Genomic DNA, 27,268 nt, shown 5'->3' on the forward strand with positions numbered 1-27,268 from the left:
TAATAACGTACGTCATGAACGTTACTTTACCGGAAACGCAGATACGGCACCCCCAAATCACAAAAAGCCAGATTGTTATCGTGTCTGCTGTAATGTTCGATTTTGGTGTGACGACAAGTCTGATGTCACCGCCCTTGACTTTACGCCTCAGCTCCCGCGCGCACAAATTGTGGCACAAAGTGAGGCACGTAAATGCTGAAGGCAGTCAACTCATCCACGCAATGGAAGACGTCTGGAGAACAGCTGCTTTCAAGAGCCACGGCTTCCTGTATTCTAATCAACAGCCCTTCACTGCCATGGCTCTCTCCGTGTCTATACATTGCGTTGTAAGCACAAATACTTACCCTTTCGCGAAGACGCATGCTCTGTCGCTCCCTTCGTTTGTTTCGCCGTTCCGTGTACTCTCAGATGCTTTACAGCAGGTTCAGCTAATGATAATTTATGGGCTAATAAAAGCACTGAGCACTAACGTATGGTAGCCGAAAGCCCACCGTCAGCAGTACCACCATCAGAATATGTATTGTGAGAAAAACTAGGCATGCCAATGTGATTTTCAGAAGGTAACTCTCATTACGCAAATAATAATTACTCCGCGACATGCCCCGCAGTAAAAAGGAATCAATGGCAACTGGTTCTTAACACAAGCAGGAGCGATTCATAATAATTTCGATTACTTCATGAAGTCATAGAAGTGCTGAGCCACGTCTAGGTGACATGAGGTCATTCCTTCGCACTGTTGACAGCAGTCGCTCCTCCTCCGGTCACTGAGAGGGTGGTAAAGGATGGCTTAATGATTTGTCGTGACAGCATTGCATACGCAGAAACATTTTCTTCGGACACATCATATACACATCCAACACTAGAACTAAACTCTCGTCCCAGCTTCGTAAGGGATATTCGTATGGAGCTTCCTGCTTTTTAGCTGCTACTCTATCCTCCCTGTGAGCTGCAGGGTATAATTGAGGTGAAGTTGCTTTTTGACGTACGTATGAACAAATATTTTGCTGGAACTTGCACTGATCAAACCAATGCAAAATCGTGCAAAACCAAATTTTAAGTACCAACAAAAGAATTTATTTTCGTAAAGACTACAAAGCGAATACCTAAACGAACAAGCTATGAACGAAGTAGCCAGTACACAAAACGCAATAAGCAGCAACATATTCGCATATAAATCCAGTGAGAACCGGAACCTCGTGACCGACAGTGCTGATACTTTCAACCTGCAACAACAGCCAACGTTCCAAAATGAACTCCAAAAGCGTATTGGCTTTCCGAATACGGTGATGTGCGGCGCTACTATAATTCATTGTTCGCACTTGCGTTTGGGGACTACAGCCAGTTTACCAGCCGCCCATTGGTGGAGTGGCCCCAATGTTTTATTGTGCTGCTTAGGACTGAAAATATATGCTTTTTTAGAGCGAAGCTGCCTATGACTAGGTTGCGCAAAAAAAATGTGTCCTTGGATGGTAAAAATAATATAGGCACTCAAGAGCTATTATCGCCGGCGTTTTATCCGTCCAGCTGGAAGGACTTCCAGAGCGGCATTTAGGCCGTTGTCATTTACATCTTAGCATGCGCACATTCCCCGTTGTCGACTTATGCGTGTACCTGCGGAAAAGGCGGGGGATGTACGTGCACGCGCAGCCAGACTTCTCGCATTGTATGGCTCAGGTGTTCCCTGCTTAGTCGTGTGGGCTGTACTCTGCCGCCTACAACTGACGACACCTGCTACACGCGGTCCTACAGACTTTCTGCCTGACATGTTTAATATTCCATATATCTTCCCATTCCCAGCACTGCGTTGTATACAGGAGTAACGTGTGACTCGGTCAATAATGTCGGGTGTGCATCCTTCCCTTCGAATTCAACTTTGAATAAATAAACAGCAACAACGCCCATGACACGCCAGTTGTGCTGGTAAGAGATTTCAACGTCGACACCTCACGGCCCGATGCGACCTGACTGCGGTCCTCCGTGGTCGTGGTTAAGCGCCCTTTTAAGGTAACTAGCACAGGGAAAATATGGAAGGGCTGCCGTTGTATTCTAGCAGACAATAAAATCGGTCCGTTTCACGCTGTCTTTGTGACGCATGCTTGAAGACATGATTGAAGAGCGACGGAAATGTGTGATTTGCATTGAATCTGGGACTGATATATTTATTCGTGATACCGGATGAGATAACACTCTCCCTTGTTATGCAGTCGCCTTGGTAGTCAAATTCGAGATAATTTCGGTGGAGCATGATTGCATCCGTCATCTGTAACCGCGCTCCTCCGGTAGAAACCCATGTAGTGATGGCGGACGGAAATCACGACATATTTACGCATTTACATGGAAGATGCAAGCGGTGTATTTGCATGGTGCTGCCATGGAGCAATGCGATCTATTTACAAGAGGCCATGATCGCTCGAGCTTCGAGACCGTGCCATCCACCGTTTCGTCGTCGTTGGTAATGGGTCCCCTGAAGCTATGCGCCAGCGCCCACTTGCGCTTCCCGTGACAATATGCCCAACGAACTAACTAGCTATAAGAGAGAGAGATAGCCTTTATTACATCAGGAAGACGCTAAGTCATGTGGGGGAAGTGGGAGTAGAGGGTGGGATATTCGTAGCTTGGGAGATCTTGAAAATAAACCGTTCAAGTTTAAGCTGGTTGGCTCCTTACGAAGGCGGAAGAGGCCACGTGGGGTGAGGAGAGCAGGCTGGTGGCTCTAAACTGCTCGCGCTAGACCGCTTTCTAGGGAGTAAATTAAACTCTGCGTGATAATAGGGTAGCATCAGTGGCCAATTCCGAACTATGATTTTGTCGGGGATATCTGGTCTAGTTTCAGATCAGAAATTTCGCGAGACAGTTTGCTTTACCACAAAGCGTGTTCTGCTGACGTACACGAAAAACGTTGCGGGGTCCAAGCCATCTACACCTTCACTGTAGAATCACTAAGCTATCTTTGATACAAAACAGATGCTAGCAGACGACATAGAAGGATTCAGTAGCAGAAATAACGAAACCTAAGCCTCTGATCAATAATGTAACTTTTCCATTTGTGTAAAACATCTGCGACATTTGTTAAAATATGTTGTTTTATTTAAAAAAAATTACGCAGTTTAAAGGTCAATTGCTAAAACGAATTATAAACAAAAAAAACGATTGGGATCGCATGGCGCGCCCTCACCCGCGAGCGGCGGACTCATTCGAGTGACTGGCGGGCAGCCGATGTGACGTCCCTGCTTTCTTGATGGTGCCGTCTTGTCTGTGCTGCGCTGACGTGCTGCTTCGTTCTTAGGGCCGACAGTAACACGTAAGTGCGAAGTATTTTAATGCGTGTTGCTTAAGAGTGAACTGTCCTCCTCCCGTCTGTCACCTCTGAGCTGTGTTCCTTCTCTGTCAAAGCTTTTGCATTCTTATGGTCTCTCTTTTTTAGCAAGAAACTCTGCTTGATTCCTCTATCATAGGAATCGGTAAAACACGAAAGTGAAATGGGCAGCGAGATCTGCAGCTGAGCATGATTTGCGGGTCGGCGATTTGCGGGTTAGTGGCTGCATTGTGGGTGTCTTTTGCTGGCTGGTCGCTTCGGCAAAAGTGTACTGGCGTCATATCCGTGACGGATATGATGTCAGTGAAATCTTGGTGTATCCCGGCACAACACTTTCGTGTTAAAATATAAAACCTGTAAACGAAAAACCCTAAGTATGACGTACAGTCGGGGACTTAATTTTGCAGACCACGCGAGCGCGTGGCAAAAGCCACCGATGCGCGCTCTGGAGGCCCGGCGCCTGTTGTCGAGACCGGCGCGGCGCGCATGCGTGTCCTGTTTTACTAGCAGGCACGCCAATTTTCTCGCTTCCTGCAGCGGTGCTGCATTGGTCACTCAAGCACCGCATAGCGACGCCTTTGTAGCATTCTTTTCTTCTCGATGGCGCATTTGGGGGCTAACCTGACGATTGCGAAGGCTTTGGCGCAACTTCTCCTCGCATCCTGATAAACGCTTGCGCGCATTCTTTTATTTGTTTCTTTTGTGCTTTATTGTTCTTAGACGATGAGACTAGCGGCTTGCGAACGGCGTCGCCGAATGAAGCGTGTACGAAGCGCAGTCTCACGCTGCCGCGCTACCGACGAAGAAATGCCAGCTGTGTGAATAGCGAGCCTCTATTCACCTTGTTTGTTTTGTAATTTGGCCACTGAACATATATTCCAGCTCGCCCCCCGCTGCCCATAAAGTAGGCGATTTGCAAATTTTATGAAAGGAGTCCTCCATTTTATTTTTAATGTCTACTTCCTTACTTCAAAATGATTGACAGACATACCGATATGAATTGTCTGGTCGTTCTGCGCGTCGGAATTATTCAAAACGGCACATGGGGTTCCCATCAAAGAACGCCATAAAATTATTCGCTACTTTTCGCAGTACTATTAATCGCTACTTAGGGCCTTCCGAATGTTTTTGTCACTAATGAACGGGTGTTTAACCACTGAAAAACAATCACCTTGTCCTCCTGTTTTGTTGTTGACCTTGTCCTTCCGCTCCGCTGGGCATCTGCAAGGTGGCCCTTTTCTGATGGAGGCGAAAAATGAAAATGCTCAAGTGTGTTCTGGATTTCGGCACATGTTACACATTTCCAGGTAATCAAAATTAATCCGGAGTTTTCCACTACGGCGCGCCTTATCGGCTGTGTAGCATCGGCGCTTTAAAACCTCATAATCAATCCGTGCAAGCCGACCTTGAATAATTGCTCCGGCCTCGGAGCAAATCATCCTCGTAGGCATGAATTCCTTGGCTAACAGCATCTTTTGGCCTATTAGTAAGCCGGCAAATGTCCCTTTGAAAAACAGCTTTTCAAAAGTAGCGAATAATTTTACGGCACTCAATGGGATCCCGAGGTGCCATTTTTACGAATGCGCCGGGCAGAGCGAGCAGACAATTTATGTGAGTACGTATTTTTATCATTTTTAAGTAATGAAGTAGACAGCAAAAACGCCAAAATAATTTATATCATAAAAAATGAAAATCGCCTACTTTATGGGCAGCGGGGAGCGAGCTGGTATATATGTTCAGTGGCCAAATTACAAAACAAACAGGGTGAATAAAGGCTCCCACTAAAGGCTCCATATTCACACAGCTGGCATTTCGTCGTCGGTAGCGCGGCACCGTGAGATTGCGCTTCGTACGAGCTTCATTCGGGGACGCCGTTCGCAAGCCGCTACTCTCATCGTCTAAGAACGATAAAGCACAAAAGAAACAAATAAAACATTGCGCGCAAGCGTTTATCAGGATGCGAGGAGCAGTTGCGCCAAAGCCCTCGCAATCGTCACGTTAGGCCCCAAATGCGCCATCGAGAAAAAGGGAATGCTACAAAGGCGTCGCTATGCGGTGCTTGAGTGACCATTGCAGCACCGCTGCACAAAGCGGGAAAATCGGCGTGCCTGCGAGTAAAACAGGACACCATAGAGAAATAAAAAAATTAGAAGAGTGGACACACGGGCTTATCGCGGCCGAGTGGCCTGACTCGTGCGCCGTCCGGCAGTCGGCGCAAGTGGTAAAAAACTATATATTTAAAATTAAGCTAACACACAATATTATACTTTTAAAATTTTGTTACACATTAGATTACACATTTTTATTTGTGTAATAAGTTGAATGGCTGTCAATGTAGATTTTTGTGGCTTCTTTGCGCCAAGCCTGGCCAAGCCGCAAGCGCAAGCCGCCATTTGGCTCTTTCGGCAGCGTTTGCACGTGCGTTTCTGCAGCCTCGTGCTAACCTCTGTTGTTGAGAAGGAAACGCCTAGCGCTTTATTTGCGACATCGGTTTTGCATCCTGAACGAAAGGTGAGACTTTCTTTTTTAAAGTGCTGGTGTGGCGTATCATATTTACGTTTCATTGTACCGCAAACGCTGCGAGCACTGCGTACCTCAGGGAATCAGGCATAGCTAGTGCTCCGTCTTTAAGATAAGTATTTGAAGTATTTTTAATGGTATTTTAGGCTGGTTGTGCCGTTTTATCTAGCGCTGAGGGATGTCAGCGGTACGCACCCGTCGTCGCACGTAGCGTTTACGTGCCGCAAACTACGGCTGTGAGTTGCGGAAGTGGCCGGCCGGCCGGCGGTCCGTAGGCGAAGCAGGCGTTGTGCGCTGTCGCTGCACTGAATTACGTGAGCCGCAGGCCGCGTTGTATTATACTAGCTAGCCATTGCTAGCTTGGCCAACTGTTACTGCTATTATGGCTGTGATGCGCTGCAAATCCGTCCGGGCTAACGTACACGGCGAAGTAGCCATATCTGCATTAATTTGGCTTATCTGGGCATAACCAGCAGCCGTACACTCATCGTACGTTTTACACATGGGTGCATACCAAGCTGCCTGCGTACAAAGCGAACCCGCTCGCCGACGCCGATAACGCGCGCTCGTCGCTTCGATTTGGCGCGCCAGGTACGGTAAAAACGCGTCTTTCGTCGGCAGATAACAGCTTTGCTCGAGGCGGGGTGAGTGCGCAGTGCATTGAAACCTTCAAATTTGGTCTTCGTTCTACATCGTATATCAATTCCGGTATCGCAGGCATTGCATACAACTGTTCCACACTTGCCGTTTTTTCAAGCGTTTGCTCTCTTTTCTCTGGTCATATTTTGGCTAGTTTCATTAAACACGTATTGCGCAGATTGCACCTATTCAGTCGGAACTGTGTGTTTCTTGTCATATCTTTTTAAGGCATGGCCTTTGGCGGTCAGTAGTACTCAGTACGACGCTCACTGCTGCTTGCCATGGTGCCCACACAGCGCCCAAATATACTTTCGCCAGGTGCGCGTTCTCGGGATGCGTTTCTTTCGCGAGCCCGTGGGGCAACAGGTTTGTTTAACGTTCAGCTCGCTCTCGCTCTTTGTCCTGATTTTACAAAAAAAGACAAAGGGATTCAGGCTATGTGAGCAGCGTTATCATTCTTGTTAACCCAAACAATAGGTGAATTGCATTAAGAATGTGCCTAACCAGTGTTGCGAAACTACAAAGACCCATATTTTAAGTGTTGCTAATAGCTTGACCGCATGATTGCTGAATAGAATAAGAGAACTTGGGTTTTAAATAGGTGGCATGCACTGGAGGCAATACTTGAATACTAGTTGCAGTGAAATTTACCGACTATTCGCATATTATCTGTCATTGCAAGCAGTTTGTGTACACCTATCACCTGTGCAGGTCGACAGGTGCCCTCAAGACAGAGCCAACCAGCCAGCTGCATTCGTCATACCAAACATGGTGCAAGCACTTCATGAATCGTGCCCTCACAGGACTCACAAAAGTGGCCGTGCCAACTGTTCTCCCAGAGTTATTCAGTTGTATTGATGACTGCCTGCAATGCTTCTTGCTACCTTATTGATGCTTCTGATGGATACCGCAACTGTATTCCATCTATTGAACCTTGCCATTAGCACCTAAAATCTAACGCAAGTCTCGGCACTCAATAAGGCGTGACCACTGAAAAGACTATCGTTGACTCGAGGAACAAACGGTTTTTTATCACTGACATGCCTCATATCATTAAAACCACTAACAACAGCGTATACAGTCTCCAAACTCCACTCGCAAGTTATTGTAACTGCTAGTTGTAATATTGTGAAAACAGTACATTCACAAAAACCCTTTTACATTATGAAGACTGCCAGGGTAAGAGGTCATGCTAAATGTCGTTTGTCACCATACGTGCTGCCTGTTGTCGGGCTGGCCTAGATGAAGAGAACCATGTTGGGACCTACGTTGTCAAATGCTTATGGGATTCTGTAATGTGCCACATTTGTCTCATACACGAGAAGCATATACTGCTTCCCTGTTTCTTATATTAGACTGTTCGTATTGACAGCGGAAGGCATGAATTTGTGTGCCTTAATCGAGCCTGGAACCTGTCGGTTGACTACGTGCGCATACCTAAAATATCCCCGCCTGGCCCTTTGCCTTTACTGGGAAGGCAACGCTTTCGGAAGGTAACCCGGCTTCTTGGGAAAATGCACCCTTGCAAGGAACCAATAGGAAGGGGATTTTTTTCCTCTTAACCTTTTGCGTGTGCATCTCCACATAAATGGGATTTCTGTTCAATTACTGCTACTGATTTGAAGTTGCCCCGAGGCAATAGATCTCATTAGCGTTCATCAAATAAGCGAGGCCATCAAAGCCAAAGTTTTTCCCTTCTTTCACATTCTAACTGGAGAAATTGCCAGACTAAGAAAATTATCTGCGGAGATAGTGGTTGTAAACAGTTGCAAGTATCCGAGTGTCTAGATTATGTTATGGTTGCTATTTTTCTATGACTGCAACAGCGCACAGAGTCTGAGGGTGTCGTAGATACAAGTAAACCTGTGGATGGCTGAGTTTCTGGGTTTTCTGCATTTTCAATTACCGTGGAGAAAAAATCCTTTGTGTGGTTGTGATACCTTTACTTGTGCATTTTTTTTCATACCTGGAAACGTATTTTCCTCTCACTACTGTGTATTGTCTCTGTTGTGTATTGCTCACTGTTTATTATTATATGTGTGTTGCAAAGAATGATGACAATTTGAACTTGTTCCGTTTAGTGCCATGCAATAAATATTTCTTCATTTATGGTGTGTCTCTTTTATGTGGCTCGGCAACATGTGAACACGCGACAGAATTGTTAACCAAGTGTGAGTGGTACTGTAAATTGCAATTTCACGTTTTCAGAAAACGGTTTTTTTTTTTTTGTAAAAGCATACGGGCACTAAGCCTGAGAATGATATATTCAAATAAACACTAATTATTGCATGAAAGCGTCCGAATACCGTGCCGATGCCCGTCGCTGTGAGCAGCGCTTTCCAGTCTTTCAAACTACCCGCCAAAATCGGTGTCCGCGAAACCGAAACCGAAAGTGGACGCACGAAAGTATGGTTAGTAGTTTGGCTCTCCGTCCGCTCGGTGCGCTACACTACAGTACAGTCATTCGGCCGCAGGGCTCTATGGGAGTGTCCACTCTTACCAGTATTTCTTTCTCTATGAGGACACTCATGCCCGCCGCGCCGGTCTCGACAACAGGCGCCGGGCCTCCAGAGCGCGCATCGGTGGCTTTTGCCACGCGCTCGCGTGGTCTGCAAAATTAAGTCCCCGACTGTACCTTTAGTGCTAAAGGTTGGTTCTCCGCAAGAAGACCCTGTGTGCACCACTTACAGGCCGCTTGCTTTGTTGTACTGGCGTCATTTCTGTGACGAATATGACTTCAGGGAAATGTTGGTGTTTCCAGGAATAAAACACTTTCTTGTTAAAAACTGATACTGCCAATCTTCCGGTTAAACTATACACGCATGTATAAAAATTAAAGCCGTTCCGCTCAACGGGAAAGCTGTCTGAAGTGCAGAGAAGTGACTCGCCATAACTGGCTGTGGCGCCGTTATCCGTTCCCTGCTATCACCAATCACGGCTACGCAACCCTCCGTCCTCTCATATTGAATTGAATGAAGTTGTCCAACGTATTTTAAATTTCCAGCCTTCGCAGGGCTTGCGCGCACCCTGCATGAAACAACGATACCGAGAATTTTCTTCTTTTTGTAAAATTGCTTTCATTCCGCACGTGCCGGCGCCTTACTGCGCAGTTTGGAACGGGCCATTTTTTTCCTGCGCTACCACTTTTTTTTTTGCTTACTGTCGTGAAAACCAACCCAATGAGTTCTTCACTAAATGAACGCGGAGGCATCCGGTTAATTACGTATATTTTACCTGCCATTTACACCCTGTGTCAAAATAAGCCGGGGCACCCAGGCGCGTGGCAAAATGCAACGCCGCGCCATCTGACGTTGCACTTCTGGTGTCGAGGCACCGCTGTGCGCGTGCGCGTCCAACCCCCATATACTGTCCTGTCTTTTCATTGGCTTCAAGCATAGTTTCTTAGTAAGTATAGTAGTTAGGAAACTGCACCTGGGAATCCATGTCGTCGTGGGGGGCTATGGGAAGACCCCCGCTTCTGGCTTGGGCTTGGCATAACCATTGGATTCTTAAGCGGTTTTTGGGATTCGCTTTTTTCACTATGCATTAACACGTCTACGAGCTACGATGTAGCCGAAAGCGGCCCATTTCTGTCGTACTAGTGAGCTGTGGCAACTGCCTGTTCCGTGAAAGAGCAGGCGGACAGTGCGGGATGATACCTCGAAAGCTTTGACAGTAAACAGGGGAGCTCGTGCCGCTAAATACATGCAGAGCGCTGTGTTGAGAGGCTGGCGTGCTCTCACAGTTCATGCGGTTAGTGGGCGCACTCCCTGAAGGCGCTTTATCGCGCGGCTGCCTGCTGCATTAGTTACGTCACGGAGGATAACACATTTTAAATGCGCAGCATTTCTTAGGCTCGCCAACTCCTCCGTCCATAGGCGTCCGCAGCTCATGACGTCACGACGAGGTGCAGGTGCGCGCCTCTCCCCCGTACCCTCCTCGCTCTCAACAACAAATTGGGGCGGTGCGGCAGGAGCGCGTCTTCGCGCGCATGCGCCGTAGCTGCCCCGTGCGCCTCGTCGCTCTCAACAACAGCTGCGGCGGTGCGGGGGGAACGCGTCTGCGCGCGCATGCGCAGTAGTTACCCCGTGCGCTCCGTCGCGCTCAGCAGCAACAGCGGCAGGTGTACACGTGATACCGGCGTGCTAGCGGCGTGACAGCTGCGTGACAACAGCGCGGTGGGGGGCGTGGAAAGGTCGTGCGCTTGTGTATGGAAGTGCGCGCATGCGCGTCTCTCCCCCATACTCCTCTCCCTCGACAGCGTGCGCGAGATCCCGTGCTTGGAAGAGTGGACAAGGTAAATGTAACTGGTAGCGAATCTTCCATAGAAGCCCATACGTTCAGAAAATGGCGGCTCTCGAGCTGCTCATGGGGCTTAGCGCCATCTGTGTGAGGAGGGAACACTTCCGGCGGAACAAAAAATAAACCGGATGTGAAGCAAGATCCGGTCAAGAAGTGACGTCATTTTGGTGGCATTAGCGCGAAAATTTGACTTCAAAATATTTTTAGCGCGCCTCTGATCGCTCAGGGCTCATGTCATTGCCAACTGACGCAAGTTGGCGTGCCGTTGGCGTGTGTGCTTCCAGTCAACGCCAGCCTTTACAGACTCGTGACTACAGAAACGTACTTAAGCATACTGTCGTATGATCAACCTCGGCGTTGCTGAAAACATCTTGCATTATCTCTGAAACTTTATTCTGTATTCATGTCTTCAACTGCTGTACAAAAGCAATCAGTTTATTTTGATTGCAGTGGGTGGCAAACCAGGAACCGGGCACGTACACCCCCGACCGGAATTTTTTTTTCTGCCATGGGATGCAGAGCACAAAATGACACTCAACCACTCTCCCCGACCCCCTCCGCCCCATTCATATAAAAAATGTGCCCACTCCTCACCCCGATACAAATTTCTACAAACGCCACTACTGGGCTGTTTAATTGCGCCGCGCATACGCAGGTGCGTGCGTGCCTTAAGTATAGATCAATGTTATATAATGCTTGCTCGGTTTGTGTGCTTCAGTTCTAAGAGAAGAAATAACGCATAGTCAAGCTATAACCAAGATATTTGAATTTTATTCCAGCATAAACATAAAACAACTTTAACACACTGTACAAAATCAGCACGTATACAATAAGTGCAAAATGTTCGTGGAAACTACATGTATTATGATTTTTTTTACGAGCCAAAAAATTGACTTTACCCGTAACACATAGCATTATGAGCAATGAAAGCCTCAACAGCAGAACTACTTCGAAACAAGTGGAAGGAACTAGGCACTGCATCTTGACGCAGAAAACCAGGCCGCAGTAATGCGGATTCACGAAAGTGAAGCGAGCACACCGCAGCTGTCCTGACGTCTTATCAAGTAGACATGGGTTTCTCAGAACTTCATCCAGGATTCACGCCGGCAATTTCATGGTTGCATTGTTTAGGCAAGTGTCGCAACAGATAAGTAAAAAAATCAGGAAAGATCTGGCAGCAGGGCAGCACGGAGCAGCACGGAGCAGCACAACACAGTACTTCGATGGGAATAATGCTTGCGGGAAGCAACGATCACTACAAGCGTTGTAATGCAATAAAGGCGGCACTGAGATCGACAATTAAAGTGAATCATTTGAATTCAAGTGTGAATACGCTGAGAAGTCCTAGAGTAATTGACACCACTTGCTCCGATCCAACCTGAGGTGAAATCAAGAGGTAACTGTGACATAACAAAGCTTTAGACCCACTATTTTTCGAAGCACCACCACGTCCCCTAACACAACCCCCGTGCACGTATTAACAGTACCATATTTTCGCGTTACCTGTGAAAAAGAGAGGAAAATGGTGCAGTGAAACGCCAGGCGTACGGGAGTTGCTGTTGAAACCTTGTACAGCACATCGTTTCCGTAGGTACCGAGGAAAGCGCTCCGCTCCAACCGTTGGTAGCATCGTCCCGTAGTTCACCGTGCCCGCCGGGCACGGTACTAAACGTGTTCACCCACGATACGACGCACCTCGCAACTCCACGCACATCAAAAATTAAGGGCACACTAAATTAACTAGGAAGAACGAATGCAAATGCGCACCACCAAAACACGCGAGGGGCGTTTCCTAGCAGACGAACTTTAGGTGCTCCTTTCCGAACACTACAATGACTGCATCACAGAGAAATGACATGTGCCATTCTTCAGAGGGCGCTACAAAAAAGGTTTTTAAGAATGAACAACATTTTCATAAGTTCTTTGCACACTGTGCCTAAATAAATGTGATTCAGAAATAAATACAGTTCGTAAAATATAAATGTTGCTTTATTGTTGAATAAAACTTGGTTTTTTGTTACTAGTGTTTGTTCCCTCCTCACCTAGTCGCGCTTCAATCGCTACTCCCATAAGCCCCCATGCTGATGTTGCTGACAATAGGTTCTGAACCGCTTTTCGCGCGAGCCTTCGCTACCATTTATATTTACCTTGGAGTGGACGTGCTGTGTCTGACCGAGATTTGGAACGCCGGTACTAGCACCGCCGTTGACGTTGCGGGGTTCGTTCGACGCGGTAGCGCGTGCGCGCGCTGTCCCCACTCGCCGTGCTGGCGGTGTGGACGTGTACCTCAAACGACACGTACCCTTCAGCGACCACCTAAGCCAACAACTGCAACCGCTCCTCATTCTCTCTGCTGCCGCCGCCAACAACAACAACAACAACAACAGCAGAAAAGTCTGGAGTTACAGCGACAATGATGGCGAATACTGTGGCATCACCCTCGTCGGCAATGTCTACGCCGATTGTACCTCGCACGCCATCGCCGTTGGCAACTACGTTGACAGCACTCTACACACCAAGGTCTACAGCATCGGCGACGGGGTTACCGTCACGACAATCTACCTAGCGCCCAGCCTCGCTCGAAGGACAGTTACCGAGTACGTCGACCGTGCAATGAACAGCGTGTACGCGCGCTTGCGAAAGTCCGATCCCTTCGTGCTCGTCGGAGACTTTAACGTTGACATACGCAAGAACGAGTGATTGGTCGAGTACATGGGGACCCGCCACGGCCTGCACTGCGTCTCCACCAGCAACAACAACAAGCAATCCACCACCATCCACGGCAGTTGTATCGACCTCATCTTCACCAGTTACTCCAACGCACGACCTCTGCTCAAAGATCCCTTGATAGTCCAGTTTAGCGACCATAAAGCAGTCGTTCTCTCCGCCCATTACAACGACAGCACCAAGGAATAAAAGAAAATAATGATGACAATACCTTCACCTGTCCTCCTGTGTCCGAAAATCACGAGACATTAAATAAGAATAATAAAGACGAAAGAAATAATTAAGCATTCCAAACCCTCCCCACATCCAAACGGTAACCACAAACTACCCAATTACGCAACTTTCACGCAATACAACCACCCCTATGCGACGCATTTACTCGAGTTCCCCCCGTGGGAAGATGCGGGCGGGCGGTTTTTTTATCACCCAATCGGGCAGCGTATTAATGCGTTCGCTCCGTTTCGCGCTTGATAAAAAATTCCGAGCCCTTCCACCCCGTGAAGAGGGCTGGCCAGAAAAGCTGCGGTGCTGAGCCTCAACGTGAGGTTTGGCTGGGTCGTAGTCCAAGGGGTGCCCGAAGCAAAACACGTTTGTTTGTAATTTGCGATTGAGCATTGTTCTTGGTTATTAACTGAAAGTCCAGTCACTGCTCCTCGCGCATGCTCAGCACGGCTCTTCCCGACCCACGTGAAACGGCTATCAAGCGGCCCCGACGCAGCGTCAGACTTAGCTACTCCGCAATTGAGGCGCACACCTGGGCACACGCCGGCGCCAGTGCGTCTGCCGCGGCTGTGACGCAACAAAATCCAGCACAATCCAGTTTATTCCAATCCAATCCATATCCAATCCATTCCAATTCAATGCAAACCAATCTAAGCCAAGCCAAGCCAAGCCAATCGAATAGAATTCAATCCAATGCCCCTCACGCTTGCATAGAACGGCCCTTCACGATAGACGCGAAACTGCTCAACCTCGGCCAGTGTAGCTTACGCTACAAAACATGCAAGAATCGTGGGCAGAAATTTATTATAGCGCGGGTATGGTAATCACGGCGCATGCTGTATGAAGGCCCTAGGACCTTTTTAATGTTGTATGATTTTTTTCCATGCCCCGGCGGTGTGGCGCGCAGTTTTACCATTCCGGGGATTTGAGTGGGCTCCGCAACGTGGCGCTACGCTAGCTAGCGATTCCTGTCTACATCGCTCTGGGACCGGAGACGATCTGCTGGATCCTAGCCATTTACAGCTTTGCTGTAAAAGCCCCTCATCGGCAATTGTAATATCTGAAATCGTTTCCAGATATCTAACCTATCTACCGCTGCAGACAACAGCGCAATCTTCCGTTGTCAGGGGGTGGATGCGCCAAATGTACGAACTACGACAGTTCGCCATCCCATCGCTAGACCGCTCTGCATGTACTGAGCGACACTCGCTCCTGTGTTTACTGTCATACAGCTTTGGACTGTACCTGACATTGGTCTATCCGGAGCCGAAGGAAGGTATGACTGAGCGGGTAATAAGTCCCTCCGAAACTTGTGCGCTGATGAACAGAAAAGAGACCAAACGTACATCGAGGAAGACAAGATACGACAGATACGGGCGCCTGTATCCGTCCCATCTTGCCTTCGTCCGCGACTATTTAACGCCACGTTTTCTTTTGCAAGTATGAACCAACTCGGTGAGCAACAAGTTTAAACTGCAGCTGTCGGTCGGTGCACTGCTTCACCACGTTTTCATAGGCACGCTCAGCAACATTTCCAAGCTCTTCAAACAACTTATTACTTAAAATAATGAAAACATAAACAAAATAAGTGTTGGTATTGAGTTTCCCCAAGAATAGGAACATCGTTGTTAATTACCAGCTTGGCCAGCAGAATAGATGCAGAAACGTTCCGGCAAAAATACACCTTGCTTCTTTTTTTCTGAGCTTAAAAATGAGCTTGTTTTATTTTCCATATATATAATAATGCACCATTCTTTGCTTTTTTGTGGATCCGTGTTCGAATATACGGCCACTAGAACGTTTCGATCCAAGTCATCAACGACAAAACTAAGGCGAGCGGACGATGTAATGGCTGCCAGTGACGACACCGACGGCCTTGGTATGAGTCGCATAGACGCCAGCGCTGGATTCCTGTCTAGTGTACAGCCTAATAATATAGCGGGAGCGTCGAACGACCGGCATGTCAGCGCCTTATCACGGTGATCAGCAGCGAATCGAGCAAGAGTACGCGCATGCGGATAGGGCTATCTGCTGTAAGAGTGTCGTCTGCTACGCTGTTTCCTTGAGAGTGGTATACCACCTGCCACTGCTTCTAAATGACTGTGCACCCGGCTGCTTAGCTACCTTTGGCGGCAGCGAAACGGTCTTGCAAGATGAGAAAAAAATTAGCGCCAATACACCCTGTGAATGTGGTTGGAAAGCAAAGCTGTAAACGGCACCCACAACGATTACCCATGCGATGTCACTTAAATTCACTCACGTCACTCTACAAATATTGACACCAGATAGAACTGAAATGTGCTTAACCACACCCTCTATTACTTCAAAGAGATATTCATGATAAGCTTAAATTATTGCATGATGCATGAACGGTTGTTGGTTGAGTTGCATTGGTGTAGCACGTGAGTGGAAACCGTTTTTTATAAAACTCAAGCTCAAACCCGGTGTTAGACGATCTCACTTCTCGGTCTCTGTCATCGCTGACGGCTGCGGCGAGATCAGCGGAAAAGGAGGAGGAGGACAAAATACATCTATTAGGATTTCTCAACGGCCCAGAGTGCGGCACAGGGGAGTGGTTTCTTCTTCACTATAGCCCATATTCAGTCCGCGCCGAAATGTGCTCTGTCCAAAAACTGAAGCTGGCCAGGCAGAGAGGGGCTGGACAGCAGCATCTCGCATTGCTCTTGTTCCGTAGTTGGCGGAAAGAGATGGGGGTGCTCAGGGCTAAAGTCGCACACTCCGATTATGTGGCAGAGTGTTCCTACTTCTGAGCAAAATTTACATTCAGCGTCATAGCTATTCGGATGCATTAAGGGAGGACACGTCGGGTGTAAGAAGGAGCCGTAGGGTAGTTTGTTGTTCTCTGGAAAGGGCAGGATAAGGCGACAGTACAATCTGTCTCGGAAGGCGATAAGGCTGGATTATGTCCCTCAAAGAGACAAGCGGGTGACTGTCCTCGTGCAGCTCCATAGCACAGGGGGTAGAAGTGCAGGCTTAGTGGGCGTATTTGTTGCCCTTCATGGAAGCGTGAGCGGGTGTCCAGATGAGCCTAATGGAACCATTTGGGGAGAGGTTGTGTAGCACACACTGTGCAGGTCGGGACACCAAACTCGACTGGTAATTCCGGTAGGCTTGTTGGGAATCGGTGACGACCTTCCGAATCCCTGGTTGAGTGAGAGCGAAGGCGATGGCTGCCTCTTCCTCTGCTTCATGTCTTCGGTCTTGAGTTCGGTCTTGAGTGAGGCACAAGCAAGGACGTACGCCATCATGGTAGCCACCATGGTGGCGTACTGCTGCCCTCGATGTTGGGAGGCGTCTGTGGGATCCCCACCGAGGGTGGTGTTGAGTGCTTGAGCCCATGCTTGTCGGCGACCCTCGTCGTGTGAGGCGGTTCATATGGTCACGTAACCAAAGACGATGAAGTTGTCTTCAAGGAAAACAAGTTTATTGGAGTGAACATGTGCTCCCCAAACAACTCAAAAAATACAGAGGCGGCGAAGCAGCGGTCAACAAATTGATTTGCTCAGCGAGTATCGTCGAAAGGAATGCTGCGGCGTCTGCTCTGCAGGCTTTTATCTTTCGGCGCGAGTGTTTCTTGAACCGTCGATTCACATCCAGAACATTGTAGATCACTATTCGGTACTAGCGACATTAGGGCGAAACAGTCTGCTTATCTGAATGAGATAGCCCGTGCGGCATACTAGAGAGTTTTAGCTGACCGTTTTCGACGGTCCGCTCCGGTATCGGCGGCCCGCTCAGCGCAACCCGAGCCAATGCCGTTCGCGGCATTGCGCGCCACGCATGCGCAATGGCGCTCCCGCTTGCTAACGGCGCGGAGCGGAGCGTGAAAAACGCTCAGCTAAAACGTGGCTAAAACTTCCTATTGTCACGCGGCCAGAGACGACGCCGTTGTCTTCGAAAAAAACAAGTTTATTGGAGCGTACTTGTGCTCCCCTAACAACTCAGAGTACAGAGGAGGCGAAGCGGCAGTCAACAAAGTGACGTGTGCAGGCGAGCTCCGGCGATTCGAATACCGCTGCGTCTGCTCTGCAGGCTTTTATCCTTCGGCGCAAGTGTTTCTCTAACCGTGGTTTCACATCCAGAACATTGTAGATCACAGAAGATTATTATGGGCTAGCGAAGTTAGGGCGAAAAAGTCTGCTTATCTGAATGTGATAGCCCATGCGGCATAAAAATAAAGAGTGGAAGCCGCGATTAGCTTGGAACGCAGATACCACAGCCGGGCTTGGACCGGCAGTAAAAACAAACAATAAATAAACAATACATGGTTCGTGGCATTACCCCCCCCTCTAAGAGTGCATCGACCCGATGCTAAAATAAGACAGTCCGAACGAACAAAAAAAGTCCGTCATCTTGCATAGTAAGATTTCAAGCGAACCACATGGACGACTTCGGGCCGCGTCCGTCACCGTGATGTTCCGGAATCACCATCGGGGATCAGCTCGTAGGTAAGTTGGCCGACACGTCGTAGAATCTGGTAGGGTCCGAAATACCGTCGCAGAAGCTTCTCACTGAGTCCGCGTTGTCGGATGGGAGTCCAAACCCAAACACGGTCCCCTGGGTGGTACTCGACGTCTCGGCGCCGGAGGTTGTAGTGCCCGGCATCCACCAGCTGCTGGCCCGTTGTACGAACTCGAGCGAGCAGGCGGGCCTCCTCCGCGCGCTGAAGGTATCCTTGGACGTCCGGGTTGAGGTCGTCGTCTTCTATATGCGGAAGCATGGCGTCAAGCATCGTAGTCGGCAGTCTTCCGTAGACAAGCTCGAACGGCGTCATTTGCGTAGTTTCCTGTGTAGCCGTGTTGTACGCAAACGTGACATACGGGAGCACTTCGTCCCAAGTCTTATGTTCAACGTCGACGTACATTGACAGCATATCCGCGATCGTCTTGTTCAAACCTTCCGTTGGACCGTTCGTTTGGTGGTGGTACGCCGTCGTTCTGCGGTGGTCCGTGTTGCTGCAGCGTAAGAGTCCTTGCATAAGCTCCACAGTGAAGGCCGTTCCGCGGTCCGTGATTAGGACTTCCGGGGCTCCATGTCGCAGCACAACTTGGTTAATAAAGACATTTGCGACTTCTTGTGCAGAGCCCCTCGGAAGAGCGCGGTCTCTGCGTAGCGCGTCATGTAGTCTGTCGCTATGACAATCCACTTGTTCTGTAATCGTGAGGTAGGGAACGGGCCTAAAAGGTCCATTCCGATCTGTTGAAATGGCCTCGACGGGATGGCGATTGGTTGCAGTAATCCGGCGGGTCTTGTCGGCGGCGTTTCTCGTAGCTGGCAGTCACGGCAACTCCGAACGTAGTGGGTGACGTCAGATGTAAGTCTGGGCCAGAAGTACTTCGCCTTGATTTTTGCAATAGTGCGAGCTGTTCCGAGATGTCCGGAAGACGGGTCGTCGTGGCACGCTTCCAAACTTTCGTCACGAAGGTCTGCGGGGATGACAAGTAGACAATTCGTTCTCGTTCCGGGGCTGAAATTCTTCACGAGGACGGAGTTTTTGAGGGTGAAGGCTGGTAAGTTCCTCTTGAACGCCTTAGGAGCGGCGACGTTGCGTGCTTCGAGGTAGTCGATCATGACGCGCAGGTCGGGGTCGGCACGCTGCTTGGCGGCTAGGTCGCTCTCTGTCACGACTCCGAAGAACGCGCTGTCTTCATCGGTGTCTTGTGGTGGTGGGTCGACTGGGGCGCGGGACAGGCAGTCGGCGTCGGAGTGTTTCCTGCCGGATTTGTAGACTATTGTAACGTCGAACTCTTGCAGGCGCAAGCTCCACCGCCCAAGACGGCAAGAGGAGTCCTTCAAATTGGCGAGACAACACAGCGCATGGTGGTCTGTCACAACCTTGAATGGTCTGCCATACACATAAGGGCGAAATTCTGAAATGGCCCATATGATAGCCAGGCACTCTTTGTCGGAGGCAGAGTAGTTTTTTTTCCTCCTCCGACAGACCACGGCTGGCGTAGGCGATTACCTTTTCGCAACCGCTTTGCTTTTGGACGAGGACGGCACCCAAACCTATATCGCTGGCATCCGTGTGCATTCCAGTTTTGGCATTTTCGTCGAAATGAGCGAGCACGGGCGGGTTTTGCAGGTGCTGTTGCAGCTCGCAGATTGCTTTTTCTTGGGCATTTTCCCAGGCGAAAGGGGGGCTATCCTTTGTCAGGTGCGTGAGTGGCTCTGCAATGCGTGCGAAGCTTGCGACGAAGCACCGGCAGTATGCGTATAGCCCGAGAAATTTTCGCACGTCCTTCTTGTCTTTCGGTCTTTGGAAGTTCGCTAGGGCTGATGTTTTCGCCGGGTCAGGCAGGACTCTCGTGGCGTTGCCGACGTGTCCCAAAAACATGAGTTCCTCGTAAACGAAGCGGCACTTTTCGGGCCTCAGCGTTAACCCCGACGAGCGAATAGCCTCGAGTACAGACTCCAATCTTGCAAGGTGTTCATGGAAAGTCCATGCGAATACCACAACGTCGTCAAGGTATACGAGGCAGGTGTGCCACTTCAGGACAGCTAGCACAGTGTCCATGACCCTTTGAAACATGGCAGGTGCCGTGCACAGCCCAAACGGCATCACCTTGAACTCGTATAGACCGTCCGGGGTAATAAATGCAGTCTTCTATCGGTCTCTCTCGTCCACTTCAGTTTGCCAGTAGCCGGTCTTCAGATCCATCGATGAGAAGTACTTCGCGTGGCAGAGGTGGTCGAGGGCGTCGTCGATTCGTGGCAGGGGGTACACGACCTTTTTGGTGATTTTGTTCAGTCTGCGGTAGTCAACGCAGAAAGTGCCGTCATTTTTTTTTCACAAGTACGACCGGCGCAGACCACGGACTTTTAGATGGCTGTATTATGTCGTTGCTGAGCATGTCGTCTACTTGAGTCCGGATGGCTTCGCGCTCGTGTGAAGACACGCGGTACGGTGACTGTCGGATAGGTCGGGCTCCATCTTCGGTTATTATCCGGTGCTTCGCCAGAGGTGTTTGACGTAACTTTGAGTTCGACGAAAAACACTCGCTGTAGCGATAAAGCAAAGCCAATAACTGGTTCCTTTCTTCTTGCGGTAGCGCCGGATTCTCGCCGAAAGGATGCTGGAGCTTGAAGGTATCTTCGGGTGCGCGTTGAAACTCGGCGACTGCGATCACGTCACTTTCCTGTTGCGTTTCTTCGAGGAACACAATTGCAGCGCCCTTGTTTAAATGCTTGTACTCCTCGGTGAAATTGGTGACCAAAACATGGGACCGGCGTTGCTTAAACCGCACAATGCCTCTTGCGACAGACACACCGCGGTCGAGAAGCAACCTTTGGTCACTCTCCACGATAGCGTCGAGGTCAGGAGCAGCACTTTCACAGTAGACGGTGATCATCAAGCTTGCGCGGGGTGGCAGGGTGACATGATCATCGGCGATCCTTACAGCTGCAGGGTGTTCGGGGTTCAGTTCCGGCGTCATGGATTGATCGGAGGAAAAAGTTAGACTTGGTCTGCAGATCAATTATTGCGCCGTTGTCCGTCAAAAAGTCCATTCCGAGAATCACGTCGCGGGAGCAGTGAGGCCAGACAACGAACGCGGCAGGGTACTACGTGCCGTCTATGGTGACGCGGGATGTGCACGTTCCACTTGGCGTCACGAGGTGGCCTCCTGCTGTGCGTATGTGCGGACCGTCCCATCTGGTCATAACTTTCTTCAGCTTAGACGCAAATGGTCCGCTCATTACTGAGTAGTCGGCTCCCGTGTCTACGAGGGCAACTACATCAAAGCCGTCGATGGACACCTCTACGTCGGACGCCGCCTTCCTCGAGTTCCGGGTGCGTCGGGGCGTCGCATCTCGGCTTGTGCGTGTTGACGGTCGTGTACTGCGCGTCGTCGTCGTTGTCTTCTCAGGGGCAGGCTCGGCCATGTCGGGTACGCGTCGCGCCTTGTGGCCGTGTTCGGGTGTGACGTCAGGGTTAGGTTGGGTCGTCGGGATGAGGGCATGTCTCGAGTCAGTCTTCGGCGAATCGTTGCGTCGTTGGAGTGTTTTCGTTTTTCCGCCGTTGTGCAACTTCACCTCCAGAAGTTGCTGCGTTTAGTTTCTCCCGCGTGGGCTGGGGGACCTTCCACGTGCGAAGTCAGCACTGCTACGGCGGTCCGGCGACTGGTAGGGGTAGGGCGACGGCGAACGGTTGAAACGGGCTGGTCCACGGCTGGTGTTGGACAGATATTCTGCAATCTCAGATGGGCGCTAGCCGGGTCGGGGGCGTGGTGCGTCGATGGAGAAACCACGAAGTCCGGGTCTCTTGTATGGGCAGCGACGGTAGATGTGGTCGGCCTCTATGCAGTGGTAACACAGCGGGCGATTATCGGGCGTTCTCCACACCTCGGTCTTCCTTGGGGCCTGGTTTCGGGTTACAGGGGGTCGGGCGGGCGACATTGGGGGGCGGTATAGCTCGGCCTCTTGACGACGTGTTGAAACAGGGCGGGGTCGACGAACAGCCGCGGAGTAGGTCAAAGCCTCTGGCTCGCGTGGTGCTTCGGATGGCATAGAAGTTCCCAAAGCCTGCTGTACTTCTTCCCGGATCACGTCAGTCAGGAAAGCGACTTGAGGTTGTGGTGTCGTCGTAGGGAAAATTTCCCGTAGCTCCTCCCTCACCACTGCACGGATGGTGTCGCGTAGTGAGTCGGAGTTAATAGCGCCGGCACCAATTGTCTCTGAAACCAGCGCATTCATTTGGCGGTCGTACTGCCTTGTTCGGATTTCGGGCGTCTTCTCCATTGCGGCGGCCTCAGACGCGAATTCGGACACGGTCTTAGGGGGGTTGCGAACAAGGCACGCGAAGAGCTCTTGCTTCACACCTCGCATCAGAAACCGTAGTTTCTTTTCCTCCGTCATTTCTGGGTCCGCACGGCAAAAAAGTCGCTTCATCTCCTCGACGAAGATCATGACCCCTTCGTTGGGGTGCTGCGTTCGAGTTTCCAGCAATAGTGCCACGCGTTCTTTTCTGACCAGGGTAGTCAATGTCTTCAGGAAATCGCTTTTGAAGCGAGCCCAGTTGGTCAAGGAGCTCTCGTGGTTCTCGAACCAAGTGCGAGCTGAATCTTCCAAGTAAAAGAAAACATGCCGAAACGTTTCTGCGTCGTCCCACCTGTTGAAGATCCGGACGCGCTCCAGCTTCTCCAGCCATTCTTCTGGATCTTCTGCGGGGGCTCCTCGGAAGGATGGCGGTTCCCATGGCTGCTGCATGACGATTGGTGATGTTGCTTCTTGCACCATGGTGGTGGTTGCAGCGGTTGTTCTTTTGGGTTCCGTCTGGCAGGAGACCAAACTCGGGCGGGAGGTCTTGCAGTCGGGGGCTGGCTCTTGTTGGACTGGCTTGGCAGCTTTCTATGTTGTAGAGCTCATGAACAATGCGTACCCAGCACCACCACCAGATGTCAAGCCAGAGACGACGCAGTTGTCTTCAAGAAAAACACGTTTATTGGAGCGAACTTGTGCTCCCCTATAAACTCAGAGTACAGTGGCGGCGAAGCGGCAGTCAACAAAGTGACGCGTGCAGGCGAGCTCCGGCGATTCGAATGCCACGGTGTCTGCTCTGCAGGCTTTTATCCTTCGGCGCAAGTGTTTCTGGAACCGTCGATTCACATCCAGAATATTGCAGATCCCACACGATTATTCTGGGCTAGCGAAGTTTGGGCGAAACAGTCTGCTTAACTGAAAGTGATAGCCCGTGCGGCATAAAAATAAGGAGTGGAAGCCGCGATTAGCTGGGAACGCAGATAACACAGCCGGGCTTGGCCCGGCAGTAAAAACAAACAATAAATAAACAATACATGGTTCGTGGCAATACAAATAAAGAATGGAACACGCGCTTTGCATGCAACACAAATAACAAAGCCGGGCGCGGCCGGGCATTAAAACAAACAATAAATAAACAAACCCGTACATGGTTCACAGCATTACCCCCACTCTTAGAGTGCATCGACCCCATAATAAAATAAAACGGCAGTCCGAACAAACAGCAACAACAAAACAACAACAAAAAAAGCCGTCGTCTTGCGAAGTACGGTTTGAGGCAAACCACGTGGACGACTTCGGGTCGCGTGCGTCGTCGTGATGTGCCGGAATCACATTTGGGGATCACTTCGTAGGTTAATTGGCCAACCCGTCGTAGAATCTGGTAGCGTCAGAAATACCGTCGCAGAAGCTTCTCACTTATTCTGCGTCGTCGGATGGTAGTCCAAGCCCACAGACGATCTCCTGGTTGGTACTCGGCGTCTCGGCGTCGGAGGTTGTAGCGGCCGGCATCCACCACCTTCTGGTCCGTTATACGAACTTGAGCGAGCTGGCGGGCCTCCACTACACGTTGAAGGTACACTTGGCCGTCGGCGTTGAGGTCGTCGTCTTCCACATGCTGAAGCATGGCGTCGAGCATCGTAGTCGGCCGTCTTTCGTAGACAAGCTCGAACGGTGTCATCTGTGTAGTATCCTGGGTCGGTGTGTTGTACGTAAACGTGACATATGGGAGGACTTCTTCCCAAATCTTATGTTCAACGTAGACGTACATAGACAGCATATCCGCGATCGTCTTGTTCAGACGTTCCGTAAGTCCGTTCGTTTGGGGGTGGTACGCCGTCGTTCTTCAGTGATCCGTGTTGCTCTAGCGTAAGATTCCTTGCATCAGCTCCGCAGTGAAGGCCGTTCCGCGGTCCGTGATTAGGACTTCAGGGGCTCCATGTCGCAGCACAACTTGGTTAATAAAGACATTTGCGACTTCTTGTGCAGTGCCCCTCGGAAGAGCAGCCGTCTCTGCGTAGCGCGTCATGTTGTCTGTCGCTACGACAATCCACTTGTTCTCGGATCGTGACGCAGGGAGCGGGCCCAGAAGGTCCATTTCAATCTGTACGACGTGCCGTCTATGGTGACGCGCGATGTGCACGTTCCACTTGGCGTCACGAGGTGGCCATCTGCTGTGCGTATGTGCGGACCGTCCCATGTGGTCAAAACTTTTTTCAGCTAAGACGCAAATGGCCTGCTCATTACTGAGTAGTCGGCTCCCGTGTCTATGAGAGCGACTACATCAAACTCGTCGATGGGCAGGTGAACGTTTCTCGAGTTCCGGGTGCGTCGTGGCGTCGTATCTCTGCTTGTACGTGTTGACGGTCGGGCACTATCCGTCGTCGTCTTCGCCATATTCTCAGCGGCAGGTTCGGTCGTGTCAGGTACGCGTCCCGCGTTTTGCTGTGGTCGTGTTCGGACATCACTCCAGGGTTAGATCGGGTCGTCGGGCTAAGGGCATGTCCTGAATCATGGTCTTCAGCGAGTCGCTGCGTCGTTGGAGGGTTTTCATTTTTCCGCAGTCCTGCAACTTTACCTCCAGAAGTTGCTGCTTTTTGTTTCCCCCGCGTGGGCTGGGGGACCTTCCACGTGAGAAGTCAGCAGTGCTGCGGCGGTTTGGCGACTGGTACGGGTAGGGCGACGGTGAACGGTTGAATCGGGCTGGTCCTCGGTTGGTGTCGGACAGGTAGTCTTCGATCTCAGTAGGGCACTGGCCGGTTCGGGGGCGTGGTGCGTCGACGGAGAATCCTCCCAAACCGAGCCTCTTCTAGGGGCAGCGACGGTCGATGTGGTCGGCATCTCCGCAGTGGTAGCACAGTGGTCGATTATTGGGCGTTCGCGACACCTCGATCTTCCTTGGGGGGGGGGGTTGCACCGGAGGTGGTTGGGACGGAGACAGGGTGCGACAGTACGGAGTTTCCTGACGGTAGGGCGCAGTTGGGTGAGGCCGGCGAAAAGCAGCCGCGTAGGACATGGCTTGCGGCTCGCGGGGCGCTTCTGAGGTCATTGAGGTTCCCAGCGCTTGCTGCACTTCTTCCCTGCACTTCTTCCCTTCTTGCCGGAATCGGCATGCTGTCGACGTAGTTCGCATTGGCCGCGCCAACAAAGTTGCGGTCATACTGCTTAGTACGCATTCCAAGAGCCTTCTCTATGGTGCTGGCTTCGGTCACAAATTCGGCGATGGTTTTCGGCGGGTTGCGGACAAGTCAAGCAAACAATTCCTCGTTCACACCACGCATTAAGAAGCTTACCTTCTTCTCTTCCGCCATCCAAGGGTCAGCACGCCTGAAGAGCCTTTTCATCTCTTCGACGAACACAACAACGCTTTCGTTAGGGTGTTCTGTCGACGTCCGCAGCAAGACTTCGGCCCGCTCTTTTCGCACAACCGTTGTGAACGTCGTTAAAAATTGCGTTCGGAAATTGTTCCAATACTCTAGGGAACTCTCATGGTTTTCGAACCAGATCCGTGCTGAGTCCTCAAGGTAGTAGAACACTTGCCTCATTGTCTCCGCATCGTCCCATCGATTGAACAGCCTGACCCGTTCCACTTGCTCCAACCAGTCTTCGGGGTCCTCCGAAGGGGACCCATGAAATGATGGGGGCTTCCTGGGTTGCTGAAGAACGAGGGCAGGACTGGGAGCGATGGTCATGGTGCCTGCGTTTGTCATGGTGGTGGTCACAACGTCTTCTTTCTTCACTTTATCCGGAAGCAGTCTAAACTCCGGCTGAAGACCTTGTTGTCGGCGGCTGGCACGAGTGGGACTTCCTTGTTGGCTTGACGAGGACATAGGGTTCATGTACCCCGCGCCTCTACCAGATGTCACGTGGCCGAAGACGATGCAGTTGTCTTCTCGGAAAACAATTTTATTGGAGCGAACTTGTGCTCCCCTAACAACTCAAAAGAATACAGAGGCGGCGAAGCAGCGGTCAACAAATTGACTTGCGCGGGCGAGTATCGTCGAAAGGAATGCCGCGGCGTCTGCTCTGCAGACTTTTATCTTTCGGCGTGACTGTTTCTGGAACCGTCGATTCACTCCCAGAACATTGTAGATCACAGAAGATTATTCTGGGCTAGCGACGTTAGGGCGAAACAGTCTGCTTATGTGAATGAGATAGCCCGTGCGGCATAAAAATAAGGAATAGAACACGCGCTTCGCATGGGACACAGATAGCAAAGCTGGGCGCGGCCTGGCATTTAGAACAAACAATAAATAAACAAACCCGTACATGTTTTGCGGCAATATTTCTAAGCAAAGGGAGCATCTTTAGTACTTTTCGGCAAAAGTCCAGGAGCACATCAAGCGGAGTGACATTCTGTGCGGCCCAGCCAAACTGGGGAATGATGCGGGAAACCGCCGCACTTGTGTTCGTTCGGAGCTTCTGGATAGGAAGATAGCCCTCTTTAAGCTCTTCCACCGTGTTGTAGAGCCCCGTGCTAAGCAGCCTCTCTGTGGACGCACTCATGGGAAGACCAATGGCTTGCTAGGACAAAAATTTGAACTAATCGAAAGGTGTCGGATTCCTTAAGGCCTTGCTTCTGGTGGCAAGTCGCCTGATCATGTGTATGATTTCATTGATGCTGTGTTTGAAGCGCTGCAAGGATACGTCACTCTTGGAGCTGGCCTGAAGATGTAGGCCCAGGATCTTGATGCTGGGGGTTGGAGTGATGGCTTGGCCATCAAGGGGTATTTGAATGTTCCTTGCGGTATCGCTTGGCGTCAG

At 50.4% G+C, this 27,268-nt stretch overlaps 2 protein-coding genes and 1 long non-coding RNA gene across 3 annotated transcripts in view; 2 read left to right on the forward strand and 1 right to left on the reverse strand.

The window, feature by feature from the left end:
• The first annotated feature begins 3,202 nt into the window (after nt 1–3,202).
• The window catches only part of LOC144163867 (uncharacterized), a 37,463-nt gene continuing 13,397 nt past the window's right edge, over nt 3,203–27,268 (forward strand). Inside the window, exon 1 of the mRNA XM_077694549.1 lies at nt 3,203–3,301. The gene's annotated coding sequence lies outside the window, so the exon portion shown is untranslated. The remainder of the gene's footprint in view (nt 3,302–27,268) is intronic.
• LOC144176207 (uncharacterized) lies at nt 5,463–8,584 on the forward strand. The gene is made up of 2 exons (XR_013323789.1): nt 5,463–5,827; nt 7,187–8,584. It is a non-coding gene; the product is annotated as an uncharacterized LOC144176207 (long non-coding RNA).
• LOC144167775 (uncharacterized) lies at nt 13,094–26,343 on the reverse strand. The gene is made up of 3 exons (XM_077696979.1): nt 26,095–26,343; nt 22,364–22,882; nt 13,094–13,285 (listed from the first exon to the last, which is right to left on the reverse strand). The coding sequence occupies exons 1-3, from the start codon at nt 26,341–26,343 to the stop codon at nt 13,094–13,096; spliced, it is 960 nt and encodes a 319-aa protein (XP_077553105.1).

The sequence above is a fragment of the Haemaphysalis longicornis genome, unplaced genomic scaffold (assembly GCF_048455015.1).
Source record: "Haemaphysalis longicornis isolate Haplotype H1 unplaced genomic scaffold, Haemaphysalis longicornis Haplotype H1 scaffold_1, whole genome shotgun sequence".
NCBI classification, from domain to species: domain Eukaryota; kingdom Metazoa; phylum Arthropoda; class Arachnida; order Ixodida; family Ixodidae; genus Haemaphysalis; species Haemaphysalis longicornis.